This window comes from Squalius cephalus, assembly GCF_949319135.1.
Source record: "Squalius cephalus genome assembly, chromosome: 17".
In the NCBI taxonomy this organism is placed as follows: Eukaryota; Metazoa; Chordata; class Actinopteri; order Cypriniformes; family Leuciscidae; genus Squalius; species Squalius cephalus.
The window spans coordinates 31310759-31327533 of record NC_137138.1 but is presented as its reverse complement, the minus strand read 5'-3'; the positions used below and the strand labels follow the sequence as shown (position 1 = coordinate 31327533).

Below are 16775 nucleotides of genomic sequence, written 5' to 3'. Positions count from 1 at the left end.
AATATACAGCACAGTAATGTCTGTATAGTGATCTATATACTCAAATATAGCAGTTTTATCATCAGTGCTTATGCCAGTTATGCCAATCAGAGGCTTGCAAAGTGACAGTTTTGTCCAACTAGAAAATATATAGTTCATCTCTGCTTTCGATTCCAGATGGAGAAAGAGGAGCAAGTGAGGAAGATCAAGTCGAGACACAATGAAGAGCTGGTGTCTCTGCTGGGACACTTCCCAAGCAAGAGCGAGCTGGCAGACTGGATCCACTCCAAAACCAGAGAGATCAACTCCACCAGAGAACGGCTCAGCAAAATGAAGTCTGTCGCACTTTGATTTGTTTTTCCGCAAACGTTTATTACAATAAGCTAGAGAATGCCATAAATGATATTCAGTGTGAGGGCCTATAATGTTTCATGCAGTTCTAATCATAATTTAAATGTCTACGTGATGAGCGACATACACACATGCATTGACTCTGATGTAACAGAAAATACTGGGCTTTGTACCACCCACATACTTAAAATTTATACATATTTGGTTTCGATTCCGGGTTCCTGAGGAACAGGTCATCTTCAGGTCAATGGAGCATGCAGTGTAGTTTTCAAATGGGTGACGTTTAGCTTACACAGACATGTCTAATATAGGGCTGTCTAGCAAATATGGCAGATATGAGTTGCACTTGTAGTAGTGTACATAAACTGTTCGTAAGTTCACACACATCAATAAAATAAATGTTTATGTGCAAAATAATATCGGAGAATGTACAATTTTCCAAATGCTGTATTTGCATAATAAAATGTTACTCCAACTTACTCCAACTTTAACAGTGCTGAAATAATTCCCAATAAATGTTAATACATCCTTTGCAGCCTTCAGATAAATTAACTTGCATTACTAGACAAGACTTTTCATTTGTATTTTTCGTAGTAAGGAGCTTGCATCTGGAGAACAGAAGAAGACTCACATCATGGCAGAAATCAAACATAAGGAAGAGCAGCTGGTCAACTATGAAGAGAGACTTTTCAATGTGTGCGGCAGTCAGGACTTCCAGTCGGACCTGAGCAAACTGGAGGATGAGCTGGAGAAGTCCTCTAAACAGAGAGGTATGCTCTCACAAAACATTTCAGATCCACACTAAATCTACATTCTGTGCTCATTTTGTAGGCAAATCTTCAGAATAATGCAAAAAATCATATACATTTGGTAGAAAATGCTAATATAATGGACAAATCATACATGAACCCGTTAGGGTCGACGGATGTGTTTTGTGTATGATGGCCTTTGAATTCTGCTGAAGTCTTTGAAGCTTTTCAGATGCAGATTCTGTGTGGGCCTGCCTGACGGTAAATTACTGTTTATTGGTAAACAGGATATAGACTTTCTTTATGTCAAGTATAGCAATGACTGTTGATATGAAGTATCAAGCTGGGACCCACACAGCTGAGTTTATGTAGTCCACAGCAGTTACACAACTCAGTATGTGTGCGAATTCAGAACATCCCTGGTTTTCTCAGTCTTCCGTGTTTTGAATGTGATTATCGGAAGTGTTGGGGAAAGTTACTTTGAAAAGTAATGCATTACAATATTGCGTTACTTTTTTTGCACCTGGGCTGGGCTTGTTTTTTTTATAACAAAAAAGTTATATTTTTGGGCAAATGTAAAGACCCTTTCACACCAAATGTGAAATAATAAGCCTCAGGCTGAAGGAAATTCACGGCTGTACAGTAGAGGGCGCAGCTCAAACAAACCTATCTCTGCTGCCATTTCTGGATAATGGAAGAATAGGATGCACCACTTACTTTAACCAATAAAAAACAAAACAAATCTATAGTCATTTTTACTTATGGTTTAACTGAATCATCAAAGGTTAGAAGTAAGTACATTGGTCAATAAAGTGAGATCAAATGCATAAAAATTTATGTTTTATTTAACATATTTAGTTATTGAAGGTTTGCATAGTATTCTGATTTTATTAATTTTAAGAAATATTGAATGTTTTTTTGTGCAAGTAAGATGAGTAAATGCACGCTCACGTTTAGTCTAGAACTACAATAAGCATCATGTTCACACAGCACACAAACACACACACACACACACACTCACACTCACACACAACGCCTCTGCACTTACTCATGATTCTCTCAACATGGGGACAAGAGAGCTGTCAGGCAATAAATGGGAAAACAAAGAAAACGGCTCGGTTACGTATGTAACCCTCGTTCCCTGAGTAGGGAACGGAGACGTTACGTTGTGGCGACGAATGGGGTTTCGCTTAGAAAGCCTCTCATCTTCGGGAAATAAAATGAGCCAATGGCAAAGAAATGCCATGGGTCTGCGGAATTTGCATTGCACAACTCCGCCTTACCTCGTCGGTATATAAGGAAGTACGCTTGACCCAGGGGTGGCAAGGTGGCTTGCCAAGGGAAAGACACATGCTCAGAGAGGCTTACAGTGGAAATATACATGTGGGGGTCGCCCAGAGGGGGAACCATGCACATGGCGGCACCTAGCCAATCACGAAAGCTGCCGGTGGCATAACTCTGGCTTTGACGTCAACAGTGCTGGAGGAACTCAGGGCTCTCGGGGAGGCGCACCTGAGGAGAACAATCGTACATATCCAGTCCATGGAGTGGAATGGCGAGCAAGCGAAAATACCTGAGCGGGTCCTAGTACCGGCTGGTTGAAGCGAGTACGTGAGAGGACACTGGCTCCACTCGGAGGTTATAGAACCTGGTGAATGTGTTTGGTGTCGCCCAGTCTGCAGCTCTGTAGATGTCTGTTAGCGAGGCGCCATACGCTAGAGCCCAAGAGGAGGCCACAGTGGGGAAGGAGGCCAAGAGGAGTGGGCCTTCACCCCAAGGGGGCACGGTCGACCTTGCTGCTGGTATGACAAAGCAATGGCGTGCACTATCCAGTGAGACAACCTTTGCTTGGAGAGAGCCTTTCCCTTCCCACCATAACAGACAAAGAGCTGGTCTGGGGTCCTGAAACACTGCGTTCTGTCTACGTAGGCACGGAGGGCACGTACTGGACAGAGCAGTGCCAAGGCTGGGTCTGCCTCCTCCAAGGGCAGCGCTTGCAGGTTCACCACCTGGTCTCGTTTAAGGGAGTGGTGAGAACCTTGGGCACATATCCAGGCCGGGGTCTCAGGATCACATGAGAGTAGGCCGTCCCAAATTCCAGGCACGCTTCATCAACCGAAAATGCCAGCAGGTCCCCTACCCTCTTGATGGAGGCCAATGCAACCAGGAGCTCTGTCTTCATTGACAGGAACTTGAGCTCCACTGATTGCAGAGGCTCAAAGGGAGCACTCTGCAGGGCAGTTAAAACTACTGAGAGGTCCCGAAAGGGTACAAGAGGAAGGCGAGGAGGATTCAGTCTCCTCGCTCCTCTCAGGAACCTGATGATCAGGTTGTGCTTTTCCACAGACTTACCTTCAACTGCATCGTGATGTGCGGCTACAGCGGCAACATACACTTTCAGGGTGGAGGGAGACAGCCTTCGCTCCAACCCTTCTTGCAGGAAGGAAAGCACTACACTGATCAGGCATTTTCTGGGGTCTTCTCGGCGAGAAGAGCACCAGGTGACGAAGAGGTTCCACTTCAACGCGTAGGCATATCTCGTGGACGATGCTTTAGTGGAAGTGATGGTAGCCACCACCGCTGGTGGTAGGGTACTCAAACCTGCCTCGTCCCATCAAGGAGCCACACGTGGAGGTTCCAAAGATCGGGACAAGGGTGCCATAGGGTGCCCTGTCCCTGAGAAAGGAGGTCCTTCCTCAGAGGGATTGGCCATGGCGGTGCTGTCGTGAGGAGTACTAGTTCGAAGAACCAGGTCCGGTTGTGCCAATGAGGGGAAACCAAAATGACCTGCTCCTCGTCCTCCCTGATCTCACTGGCTCACTGGGGGAAATGCATACTTGCGGAGGCCCCACGGCCAGCTGTGCGCCTGTGCGTCCGTGCGTGCCCTCGGTCAGGGAGTAAAACAGGTCGCAATAGGACGAGTTGTGGGAGGCAAACAGGTCTACCTGTGCGTCCCCGAACTGATCCCAAATCAGCTGGACCGTCTAGGGATGGAGTCTCCATTCTCCAGGGAGAGGCTGAAGCCGTGAGAGCTCGTCGGCTGCACAGTTCAGGTCTCCCGGGATATAAATGGCTCGAAGCAACCTCAGATGCTTCTGACTCCATAGGAGGAGTTGGCGGGCGAGTTGCGACATCTTGTTGGTTGATGTACGCTACTGTTGTGGTATTGTCTGATCGGACTAGTACGTGCTGACCCTTGAGCAGCACATGAAAGCGGTGCAGGGCGAGACGTACTGCCAGCAACTCGAGGCAATTGACATGCCAAAGGCGCTGCGGTCCTGTCCAGGAGCCCACGGCAGCATGTCCATTGCAAATGGCACCCCAGCCCGTGGTGGAGGCATCTGTTGAGACAACAACATGCCTGGAAACTCGTTCTAAGGGCACTCCGGCCCGTAGAAAGCTGAGGTTCGTCCACGGGGTGAAGGTCTGAAGGCAGGTCAGAGTAACTGGTAATTGGAGCGTGCCGGGTTGCCATGCCCACCTCAGGACTCGATCGCGAAGCCAGAGCTGAAGCGGTCTCATATGAAGCAGTCCGAGCGGCGTTACTCCGTTACGGCGTGCACATGGCGACTTGAGTCGATTTCTATACCGAGAAAAGATATCCTCTCCACGGGGCAAAGTTTGCTCTTCTCCCGGTTGACCCCAAAGCCCAGACGGGCTAGGTGCCGGAGCACTAATGAAGTAGGGGCTGTAGAACCCGGACTTCATTTCGGCTAGAGGTACAATCTCGACCGCACCTTTCGCCAGTAAGGTAGCGATCTCCGTACGCATAAAAGGGGCATTGCCACCCACCATAGTGTAACGGACTCCTCGGAAGCGGGGAGGAGATTGTGCGAACTGAATCGCATAGCTGAGCCTGATGGTTCTCTCGACCCAGCAGGACAGGTTGGGAGCTCTAGCCAGGCTCCCTAGAACTGAACCAGCGGGATCATGGGAACCACAGACGTACCCTCGGTGGGGCAGCGAAGCGGAATGACCGGCCCGGACGTGGGCGGCGTAGTGACCCGGTGTGGGGGCATTGTCATTGCCGCGTCCTGACAGAGGAGGCCAGGGAAGGACCAGCGTTCCACAGGGGCCTGCTCTGAAAGGGGTCTGGGGACAGAGGGGAACGAGAGTGGCAAGGCTTGTGAACGGCGCACACTGTCATCCGGGACCTCTGGGGGCTCGGAGGAAGGGGCATCAGTTCTTTAAAACAAAAGATTCTCCCCCGGCCCTCCACCGGGGGAAGGAATAGTCCTGCTACCAGCTCCTGAGAAGAACTGAGTCCTAACTCCAAGCTGCCCGTCTCAGGAGTGCTGCCTAGCCTGGTGTTTTAGCCGGCTAAGGGGCGGAGACGGATGGTTCTCAACCACAACGCCGAAGAGCCCAGCCTGGGATATGGGGGAGCTGAGAAAACGAGTTCCCAGACACCCTCACATCAACCTGGCTGAGCCCATTCCTGGACCACACTTGTGGACATCCCCTGCCCCAGAGATCACGCAGGTACTGATGTCGCCCGTAGAGCGAGGTCAGTAGTGTGCGTGGCGGATCGACCAGCCCGGACATGGGAGGCATAGTGTCCCTGCGTGGGGGCGTGGTCGAGTTTCCGCGTTCTGTCAGTGTTGGCCAGGGAAGGACCAGCGTTCCATGGCGGCCAGGTTTGACAGAACTCCCGGGTCAGCACTGCCTCGAAGGCAAAGACGACACACAGCACTGCATGCCTGTGCCACAATAGAGGCAGAGAACATACAGACCATGATCGCCGCAACAACGAGTGCAGTGAAGCCGGAGGACGCCCGCGGGCCGTGATAAGTCACGGGAACTCTCGCAACCCGGAGGCGTCCTGATGCACGTCCGGGAAGAAAGGCACTGGGGGCGAGTGCTGGTAGTGTAGCACGCGCCGCACCCGCCGCACCCAGGAACCAATCGTCCAGCCTACAGCACTTGGGGGAGGGCGGCGCCACTCCAACCGACACTTTCAGCTGCCTGGGAAAGCATAGCTGTCAGCTCTGGATCTGACTCGACTAACGCTGGCACTACCGAGGGAGGCAACGCAGTCAAATCCTCATTTCCAGAGGAATCAAGCCCGCCTTGTGATGTTGTGAGTGACATGACATCATCTGCCGGAGCCCCGAATGAAAAACTGGGTCCCTGAGAGGAACCAGCCACACACGGAAGCCCCACGGTTTACGATGTGGAGGGGGGCGTGGCCCGAGGAATGACTCGTCGGTTATATGCCACACAATAACCCTCAGATCACCCTGGCCACCAGCCAAAGTATCCCTTCTTGAGGAAGATATAAATTGGGGTGTGGCAGAGGGGACTCTACCCACACGGAGATCATTGAGTCTCGATCTATAAACATCGCGATGGTCATGTTCCTGCAATGAAAACATGACTCATCCACGAGCGCTGCCGAGTGTGATTAAGCCCAACATGCGAAACAGCGCTTGTGACCGTTAGGCAGATGGATCACGCGCCCACATTCAGAAAATATACGGGCGAACCGTCTTGAAAAAGACGTGCCGCGTGCAGCTCTTTTAGAGAGAGGAAAAGCTCAGCAGAGTGCTGAAGCGCCCAGGGAGATACACACACACTGTTGGCAGATCACTGCACAGATCAGCAGCAGGCAATGCGAACGCGCCGTTGCACCAACACACTGAAGAACCGCTCGTCTCGTAGAGTGAAGATGATTTAGAATGGCTTGTGGGAGTGAAGAGAACTCTTGGCTTCGAAGCGAAGAACATATCTGCATGTTGCCAGCGTACTTCCTTATATACCCACGAGGTAAGGCGGAGTTACGCAATGCAAATTCCGCAGACCCATGGCATTTCTTTCCCATTGACTCGTTTTATTTATCGAAGATAAGGAGGCTCTCTAAGCAAAACCCCATTCGTCGTCACGACGTAACTCGTAGTGACCACGAAAGGGAACTTGCATTACTTATTAAAAGAAGTAACTCAGATATTTTGTTGGAAATTTTAAAATTAATGCGTTACTTTACTAGTGACTTGAAAAAGTAATCTGTTTACGTAACTCAAGTTGCTTGTAATGAGTTCCCCCCAACACTGATTCTCATTATCTTTTTGTCTTCTCTTGGCAGCCATGCTGGCGGGCGCTACCGCCGTGTACAGTCAGTTCATCAGTCAGCTGACGGAGGAGGGCGAGCCCTGCTGTCCCGTGTGTCAGCGTGTGTTCCCCTCAGAGGCCGAGCTCCAGGATGTCATTAATGACATGCAGTCCAAGCTGCGGCTCGTCCCAGACAAACTGAAGAACACCGAGCAGGACCTGAAGAGGAAAGAGCGCAGGCGTGATGAAATGATGGCACTGAAGCCCATCAGGCAATAACACTTTTCTGGCCATTCAGTCATCACTTTATTTATCTATCTGTCCATTCCTTAATCTGTTTATCACTTTAACTATCCATCCTTTATTTCATGTTTATACATCCATCTTTTACTTCACCTATCCATGCAACCATCCATCATTCACCTGTTTACCCCTTCATTCCCCATCCATCCATCCATCCATCCTCCTGTTTACCCCTTCATTCCCCATCCATCCATCCATCTGTTTATCTCTTCATTCCCCATCCTTCCATCCATCCATCCTTGTTTACCCCTTCATTCCCCATCCTTCCATCCATCATCCTCCTGTTTACCCCTTCATTCCCATTCCTTCTATCTATCCATCTATCCATCCACCTGTTTACCCCTTCATTCCCCATCCTTCCATCCATCCATCCACCCTCCTGTTTACCCCTTCATTCCCCATGCTTCATCTATCCATCCATCTGTTTATCCCTTCATTCCCCATGCTTCCATCTATCCATCCATCCATCTGTTTATCCCTTCATTCCCCATCCTTCCAACCATCATCCACCTGTTTACCCCTTCATTCCTCCATCCTTCCATCCATCCTTCCTCCTGTTTACCCCTTCATTCCCCATCCATCCATCCATCCTCCTGTTTTCCCTTTCATTCCCCCATCTTTCCATCCTTCCAACCATCCAACCATCATCCACCTGTTTACCCCTTCATTCCTCCATCCTTCCATCCATCCTTCCTCCTGTTTACCCCTTCATTCCTCCATCTTTCCACCTGTTTACCCCTTCATACCCCTTTATTCCCCATCACTTTAACTATCCATCCTTTACTTCGTTTATACATCCATCTTTTACTTCACCTATTCATGCATCCATCCATCATTCACCTGTTTATCCCTTCATTCCCCATCCTTTCATCCATCCATCCATCCTCCTGTTTACCCCTTCATTCCCCATCCTTTCATCCATCCATCCATCCTCCTGTTTACCCCTTCATTCCCCATCCTTCCATCCATCCATCCATCCATCCATCCATCCATCCATCTGTTTATCCCTTCATTCCCCATCCTTCCAACCATCATCCACCTGTTTACCCCTTCATTCCTCCATCCTTCCATCCATCCTTCCTCCTGTTTACCCCTTCATTCCTCCATCCTTCCACCTGTTTACCCCTTCATTCCCCATCCTTCCATCTGTCCATCTAACCATCCACCTGTTTACCCCTTCATTCCCCATCCTTCCATCCATCCATCCTCCTGTTTACCCCTTCATTCCCCATCCTTCATCTATCCATCCACCTGTTTACCCCTTCACTCCCCATCCATCCACCCTCGTTTTCCCATTCATTCCCCCATCTTTCCATCCTTCCATCCATCCTTCCTCCTGTTTACCCCTTCATTCCTCCATCCTTCCACCTGTTTACCCCTTCATTCCCCTTTATTCCCCATCCATCCATCCTCCTGTTTACCCCTTCATTCCTTTTCAGTTCCCACCCTTCCATCCATCCATCCTCCTGTTTACCCCTTCATTCCCCATCCTTCCATCTATCCATCCATCCATCCATCCATCCACCTGTTTACCCCTTCATTCCCCATCATTCCATCTATCCATCATCCACCTGTTTACCCCTTCATTCCTCCTGTTTACCCCTTCATTCTCCCATCCATCCTTCCTCCTGTTTATCCCTTCATTCCCCATCCATCTGTCTGCCTATTTACCCCTTCATTCCCCATCCTTCCATCTATGCATCATCCATCCACCTGTTTATCCCTTCATTCCCCATCCTTTCATCTATCCATCTGTCATCCACCAATGTATCCCTTCATTCCCCCATCCTTCCATCATCCATCCATTCATCCAGCTGTTTATCCCTTCATCTGTCTATCTATCCATCATCCACCTGTTTATCCCTTCATCTATCTATCCATCATCCACCTGTTTATCCCTTCATTCCTCCATCCATCATCCACCTGTTTATCCCTTCATTCCTCCATCCATCTATCCCATCCATCATCCACCTGTTTATCCCTTCATTCCTCCATCCATCATCCACCTGTTTATCCCTTCATTCCTCCATCCATCCATCCATCATCCACCTGTTTATCCCTTCATTCCTCCATCCATCATCCACCTGTTTATCCCTTCATTCCTTCATCCATCCATCTATCCATCCATCATCTACCTGCTTATCCCTTCATTCCCCCATCCTTCCATCATCCATCCTCCCTCCTGTTTACCCCTTCATTCCCCATCGTTCATCCATCCATCCACTTATTTTATCCCCTTATATTGATGAATATTTTTTGTCTTGACAGGCATTCCATAGTGGAGCTCCAGGAGAAAGAGCTGCCAGAGCTCAGAAATAAACTCCAGCGTGTGAATCGAGACATTGAGAAGTTGAAAGGAGATACTGAGGAGCAGGAGACGCTGCTGTGCACACTGATGTCTGAGGAAGACACCGCCAAGGCCTGTCTGCAGGACGTCTCCCTCATGGATCGCTTTCAGGTCTAAGCTCATCTCCAGCCAGCCCAAACACAGAAAATAAAACGTTAATAGTTAGATGACTACTTGTAATTTGCAAGCGAGTTTAGTCATCATCAGTCTTGTCACTAATAAACAATAATTTACGTGTCATCATAAAAACATAATTATAATGCCTAGGATTCTGACGGATTACAGATAGCTGTTAACAAAGCAATAGCAACGGACCGGACAACTTAACCAAGCTTCAGACTCACATGATAAAGTCCCGTCCTCACCTGTGCCATGCATCATTATTAGCTGAGGCTACACATTCCACAGGAATTCAGGAAGAAAATATGAAAATATAGGCAGTAGTGTATCAGTAGACACAAACACCGCTGCACACTTCTAGTGGACCATAAACCGTGATTGAGAGGCATTATTTTTCTATTAGTCTATACTTCATTTTTTTTTTAGAAAATCCTGCATAACTGCACCTTGAAGCCTGATGTCATACATTACAGTTTCAAGGTCAAAATGCTCCTTTGGATCCCAAAAGCAAACAAACTGTGCTAATATACACTCATGGTGTGCTGTACTACTCCTGAAAAAATCACGATCTTAACCTTTATCTCCATAGAAATCTTAGTTGGCCAGACATTGACTCATTTTTTTGAATCATTAACATTTTGGTGTCCGGGACAGAGTCCAGAGACACTAGTGTTCTCCTTGTTTTTTTTAAAAAGCTTAGCTTAAAGGTGTGCTATAAATGAATAGTTCTCATAAATGGCTTTCGATATATTATTCTTACTTGAAATGGAGTATAAACTTGGACGCAACAGTAATGGATGTGGCAAAACTTAACAAGCAGTATTTTTATTGAACTGTGGGTAATCAGAATGTTTCCTGTCATATGTAGCTTGACCTGAAGGATGTGGAGAGAAAGATCGCTCAGCATGCAGCCAAGCTTCAGGGAGTTGACCTCAGCCGAACCATGACGCAGGTCAGCCAGGAGAAACAAGAGACCCAACACCGCCTGGACACCAGTACGTTCAGCTCTTTATGTAGAATACAAAACACTTTTTGTGAATCTCAGGTGAATGTACACTCTTGTTCAAAAGTTTGGGGTCTGTAAGAGTTTTTGAAAGAAGTCTCTTCTGCTCACCAAGGCTGCATTTATTTGATCAAAAATACAGTAAAAACATGTGGAAAATTATTACAATTTAAAATGTTTTCTGCTTTAATATATACAAAAATAGTAGTGTAATTTATTCCAGTGATGGCAAGGCTGAATTTTCAGCATCATTACTCCAGTCTTCAGTGTCACATGATCCTTCAGAAATCATTCTGATATGCTAATTTGGTACTGCTTAAAACAGCTGTGCTGCTTAATATTTTTGTGGAAACCATGATACTTTTTTCAGGAGTCTTTATGGATAGAAAGTTCAAAAGAACAGCATTTCAAACCGCAATCTTTTATAACAATAAATATCTTTACTGTCAATTTTAATCTGTTTAAATAGTCTTTTGCTAAATTAAAGTAGTCATTTCTTTTTCTTTTTTTTTATCTTTTTTTTTTTTTTATCTTACTGACCCCAATCTTTTGAATGGTTATGTACATCAATGTAAACATTTGTCATTTGTTCTTTGATATTCTTATTTTATATTTATATAAATTTATAAGGGATATTGTATATCCTGAGTACTGTATCAACAGATAGACAGAACAACCAACCCAGATAGATAGATAGATAGATAGATAGATAGATAGATAGATAGATAGATAGATAGATAGATAGATAGATACTAATAGTAAAAGGTCTATGTTCTATACTTTTAATCACTTTCACTTCTTAGGAAAAATAAGCATGCTTTCATTTAAACTATCATTTTGATCCTAGTTTTATTTTACATTTAAGATGGATTAACTTTAATCTTGTTGCTCCATTACTTAAACTCTGATTTAAATCTCAGTTAGGGATAATCTTTAAATTTACAGATCAGCAAATCCTTTATTAGCTTTAAACTTTGCTTAATTTAATCATTATTGGTGCAACCCACCAAAATGCCCTGTTTTAATGACAAGGCATAAGCCTAGTCCCAGTCTAAAAGTCATGTTTGAGCTGTTTTAACTGAAAGCAACTTGCACCGACATATCTTAAAATATATCAGTGCCATTGTTTTTTCTCAAGATTCACACCAGTAATGTTTTTGTTCTAAGGCATGTTTATAAAAGCTACTTAAATGTCTTAATTTATCTAAGACCTAATCCTGGCTTAATCTATGCCTTAATGTTTTAAGTTTTAAAGTAGTTATTTGCTGTTGATGTCATGATAAATAATCCAATGTCCTCAATTTATTTTGAAAGTCTGAATGCATTAATGTAATATAATAATGTAATGTAAAAGAAACTGCATACATTGTTAATATAAAATAAGTATTAGCAAAATGCTATTGAAATTAATTTTAAATGTAGCATGTCACACCACAACAAATGTCAACAAAGTATTTTTTGTCAAATTCCCAAATACTGGTAAAATAAGTTCTAACACCTACTGTATATGACCCTGTTTATCACTGTGTCTCCATGTGATGCTCCTCATGTTTAGCCTGCAGTAAGATCGAGCTGAAAAGGAAACTGATCCAGGACCAGCAGGAGCAGATCCAGGCCTTGAAAAGCAGCGTAAATGAGATTCGTGGAGAAAAGCTCCATATCTCCAGCAACATGCAGAAGCGTCAACAGTTGGAGGAGCAGTGTGTGGAGTTCTCCACTGAAATCCAGACGCTCCAACGAGACATTCGAGTAAGGAGTGCCTCTCCACTTTAATGTGCCTTTGATTTATAATGAGAAAAGTTCCCTTTCATAGGTTCACTCGATGCAGCGTCATTAGCTGACATTATCGAAACACCCTCCAGGTATGACGATTGTCTGAAACCTGTACAATCACACCAATTCATTGGCTGATTGTGCTTGCACCGGTCACTAAGGCATGTCTCACCAGGATGTTATCATGGCATCACTCATCAGATTTCTGTTCTTCAGAAATCTGAGCCATGTAGTGTGTTTCTTCTGATTTGAATGGATTCATTGTGTTTGGTGGCCTTCATCACATAGATTATTATCCTCTGGGTGAACACAATGGCATTTCGTAAGTATGTGGCTCGGTGTCCTTTTTTATTACGAGCGAGGACTCGCATGATAAGTGCTTGGGCTATCATCATGCTCAAGCTGCCTTTAATGACTTGTCAGCACTGCAAGAATTTTAAAATGAAAGTGCTTAGTTTTTTGTTTTGTTTTTCTGAGGAAACAATGATTGGACATCCCCCTCTAACCGGTTCTGCTATTGCTGAAGTGCTGCATGACCTAAAGCTTAGGGATCCGATTGTTGAGTTGGAGAGTGGAGACTATGGAGAGTGAGCCAATGAATTTCTATGTCATGCTTTCCCTATCGCTCTCTAAATTGCATGCTGAAAGCCTCTCCTGATGAGTTTGCACATGATAATTTGTGTGCAGATCTGTTTGCTCATGGTGCAATATATTTCGGTTTGGAGAATCATTATGATGTTTTGTCCACAGCCGCTTCGGATTCTGAGTCCTTCTAGCACCCAAAAAGTGTGTTCATCTTTACCCTGCAGTGAGTTGTTGGATGTTGTTTCTCCCACTGTGGATAAGCTTGGAGGAGACAACACAGCCTCTGGCTCAAGAAACATGAGCGATTCTAGGCCACCTAAAGTATATCTGCCCCGCAGGCCTTTGCCTTTCTTCTAGGATCTCCATCAGGGTATATCAATCACAAACTCAGATGCTTCTGAGTTCACCACTATCTCTAAAACTGTGTCTGAGATGTAGGTGGTTGAAGGTACCACTTGTTCCTCAGATTCAAACCGAAGATTGGTTTGTTACGATCTATCTGAAGGATGAGTATTTTTGTATTCAAATTGTCCAGAGGCACAGGAATTTCCTCAGGTTGGATTTTACCAGTTTTGTTTTTTCTCAATTGGCCCTGGCTCTCCTTATATTCATGAAATGTATGAAACATGCTGATTCTAAACTACTTTGATAATTTAATTTGGGTTCTGATTCGCGGGGTCTTGAGTTGAGACTAAACCTTCAGAAAGGGTAGGATACCCTCTACGAGGCACATATGTGCCTTCAAGTGTCTTATTGCATCGTGGTGCAGAGATTGACAGTTGCCTGTGGGTTGACTCTCTGGTTTTCTGCTTTATCAAGGTGTGAGGCAGCCAAGACATTTCTGCTCTGTACATGTTCCCTGATTGGATTTATCTTTTTGAAAGGGTTAACAGATTCTCAATTTAAGCCAATGGAATCAGCTTTAGAGAAGAGTCAGTGTTGTTATTGGCTCTGTCCTCTCTTAAGAGAATCAGAGATTTACAGGCCTGGCAAAGGTCTTGTTATGACCTAGGTTAGGATATATACCCAAGGCTGCATCAACTTAATTTCGTTCCTAGGTTGTAATGTTGCCCTTTTTTATTACACCCTTTGAGTCTTGGGATAATGTAAAAGATTGCATAGGTGTTTCCCAGTTTAGAGTATTTTAAGTCGATTTCACTGCTATGTGGAAAAAATCCAACAGTTACAGAATGCACCGGTGCGTTTATCGACCCCGGAGAGTTAAAGGTTTATGTTGACCATTCAAGCTAATGGTGTAAGTCTGAGCAGCTGATGTTGCATTCGGTGAGAAATGCTATTTGTAAAGCTTATGAGGCGTGTGGGTTATCTTCACCTCTGGACACTTTTATCAGATTTTATAATCTTGATATTAACCTGACCCCAGGTTCCCAGTTTTGTTGTGTTTTGTTTTTTTGCTTTTTGCTTGAGCGGGGTGTTATTTATTCATGTTTGTCAGTGTTTTGTGTTTATGCAATCACAGACTGATAAACCAGCAGTTACCTCGTAGTGTAGTGCTGTGGTTTACTGTTCCCTTAGCTTCAGCTCCTGACTCAGCGTTAAATGAACCCATAAAAGGGAACATCTATGGATTACTTGTGTATTTATTCAGTAAGAATGCATCAAACTGATCAAAAATGACAGTAATATACATTTTAGTATAATAGTATAATGGCTGCTGAAAATTCAGCTTTGCCATCTCAGGAGTAACTTACATTTTAAATATATATTAAAATAGAAAAACTGTTTTTACAACAGGTTTTTTTTACTGTATTTTGATCAAGTAAATGCAGCTGTGGTGAGCATAAGATAATTCTTTCAAAAACATAAAATCTTACAGACCCCAGACTTTTGAACGATGATGTAATCACATTTTTACTGGTGTGTCATGATTTGTGTTTATTAGGATGCAAAGGAGCAGATGTCTCCTCTAGCTGCAACTCTGGAGAAGCTCCAGCTGGAGAAACAGGACATTGCAAAGCGCAGGATGCAGAAACGGGAAGAAGGGCAAGAAAAGGTGTTGGTTAATTTGTTTTTGCATTTGTGTTTTAGGTTTTATGTGACTTATTTATGTTTACTGTGAAATTATTCACCACAATGTATTACATGAAAGGTTGGTGATTTTTACTTGCAAGACAAAGTCATTGCTTATCATCAGAGTTGACTAAAGCTTTATACTTTCTTTTAGATAAATTCACTCAAGGAAAAAGTTAAAAACTTGACCCTCCTTGAAAGAGAGATCACCAAGTACATTGAAGAGGGCAAAGACAGCTACAAAGAGGTATAACAAAATAATGTGCATCTCTTTGCTCTCGTTTCCTAATAAATGCAAGAAAGTTTTCTCATTTATTTTCTTTTTTTTACTTTTTCTTATTTAGCAAAAAGAAACTGAGCTACAAGAGGTTGACCAACAACTACACGAGGCTGAAAAACAGCGAGAGAAGACCAATAAAGACATGGGCAACATCCGACAAGATATTGACACTCAGAAGGTCAAGCAAAGCTTCATGTGTTTTTGCTTTTGTTGTTGCATAGGCCTAGATATACAGTTGTAATCTAAATTATTCAACCCCCATTGCAAATCAGATTTATTGGCAAAATGTACAGACTTTCAGCTGTTTGCAATGAACAAATCAAACAAAGGTAATTTAAATAGCTCAACACAACAAATGTTTCAAGTGGTTTCCCCAAATTCATCTGAAATGCAACTTTTAATGACTTCTGCAGTCTCAAAATTATTCAACCCTTTAATGGCAAGCATCTTTATTACTTAGTAGAACATCCTTATGCTGTTTGACCTGCTGCAAACGAGATGTTTAACCAGACAGCAGCTTCTGGCAGCGTTTCTGAGGAATCTTAGCCCATTCCTCATGAGCAATATTACCCCCGTAATATTCATTAATTCTGAATATTAGAATATTTTTCAGTAATATTCTTGGGTTTGCGTGCTGCAACCGTCTTCTTCAAATCCCACCAGATATTTTTTATGGAAGTCAGGTGACTGTGAGGCCACCGTAGAATCTTCCAGGACTTCTTCTGCAACCAAGCCTTGGTGGAATTTTAGGTATGCTTGGGATCATTTTCCTGTTGGAAGGTCCAATGACGCCCAAGCTTTAGCTTCCTCGCTAGTATTTTCTGATACTTTAATGAATCCATCTCTCCTTCCACACACTGCAGGTTTCCAGTGTTAGAGGATGCAAAGCAGCCACAGAGCATCACCGAGTCCCACCATGCTTAACTGTTGGCAGAGGTTTTTTTTTTTTCCATAGGGCCGAAAAGTTCCAGTTTTGTTTCATCGCTCCACAGAACCTCTGTGACTTTTTTATATGAATTTGAGCAAATTGGAGCTGACTTTTCTTGTGCTTTTGGGTTAGTAGTGGTGTACGTCTTGGAGTTCTGGCATGAAAACCGCATGTGTTTAGTACGTACCTTACTGTGCAAGCTGAAACCTCAGTGTCTGTTGCCAGCAAGTCTTGCTGCAGGTCTTTTGCGGTCACTCGAGGGTTTTTCTTAAACTTGC

The 16775-nt window shown here is 44.4% G+C and overlaps 1 protein-coding gene across 1 annotated transcript in view; it reads left to right on the top strand.

The window, feature by feature from the left end:
• LOC307144549 (DNA repair protein RAD50-like) overlaps positions 1–16775 on the top strand; it is a 48488-nt gene that overhangs the window by 13046 nt on the left and 18667 nt on the right. Inside the window, exons 12-20 of the mRNA XM_079846987.1 lie at positions 157–314; positions 925–1100; positions 7162–7399; positions 9699–9888; positions 10766–10892; positions 12456–12649; positions 15162–15272; positions 15444–15536; positions 15634–15747. Coding sequence (XP_079703113.1) covers positions 157–314; positions 925–1100; positions 7162–7399; positions 9699–9888; positions 10766–10892; positions 12456–12649; positions 15162–15272; positions 15444–15536; positions 15634–15747 — 1401 coding nt within the window. The remainder of the gene's footprint in view (positions 1–156; positions 315–924; positions 1101–7161; positions 7400–9698; positions 9889–10765; positions 10893–12455; positions 12650–15161; positions 15273–15443; positions 15537–15633; positions 15748–16775) is intronic.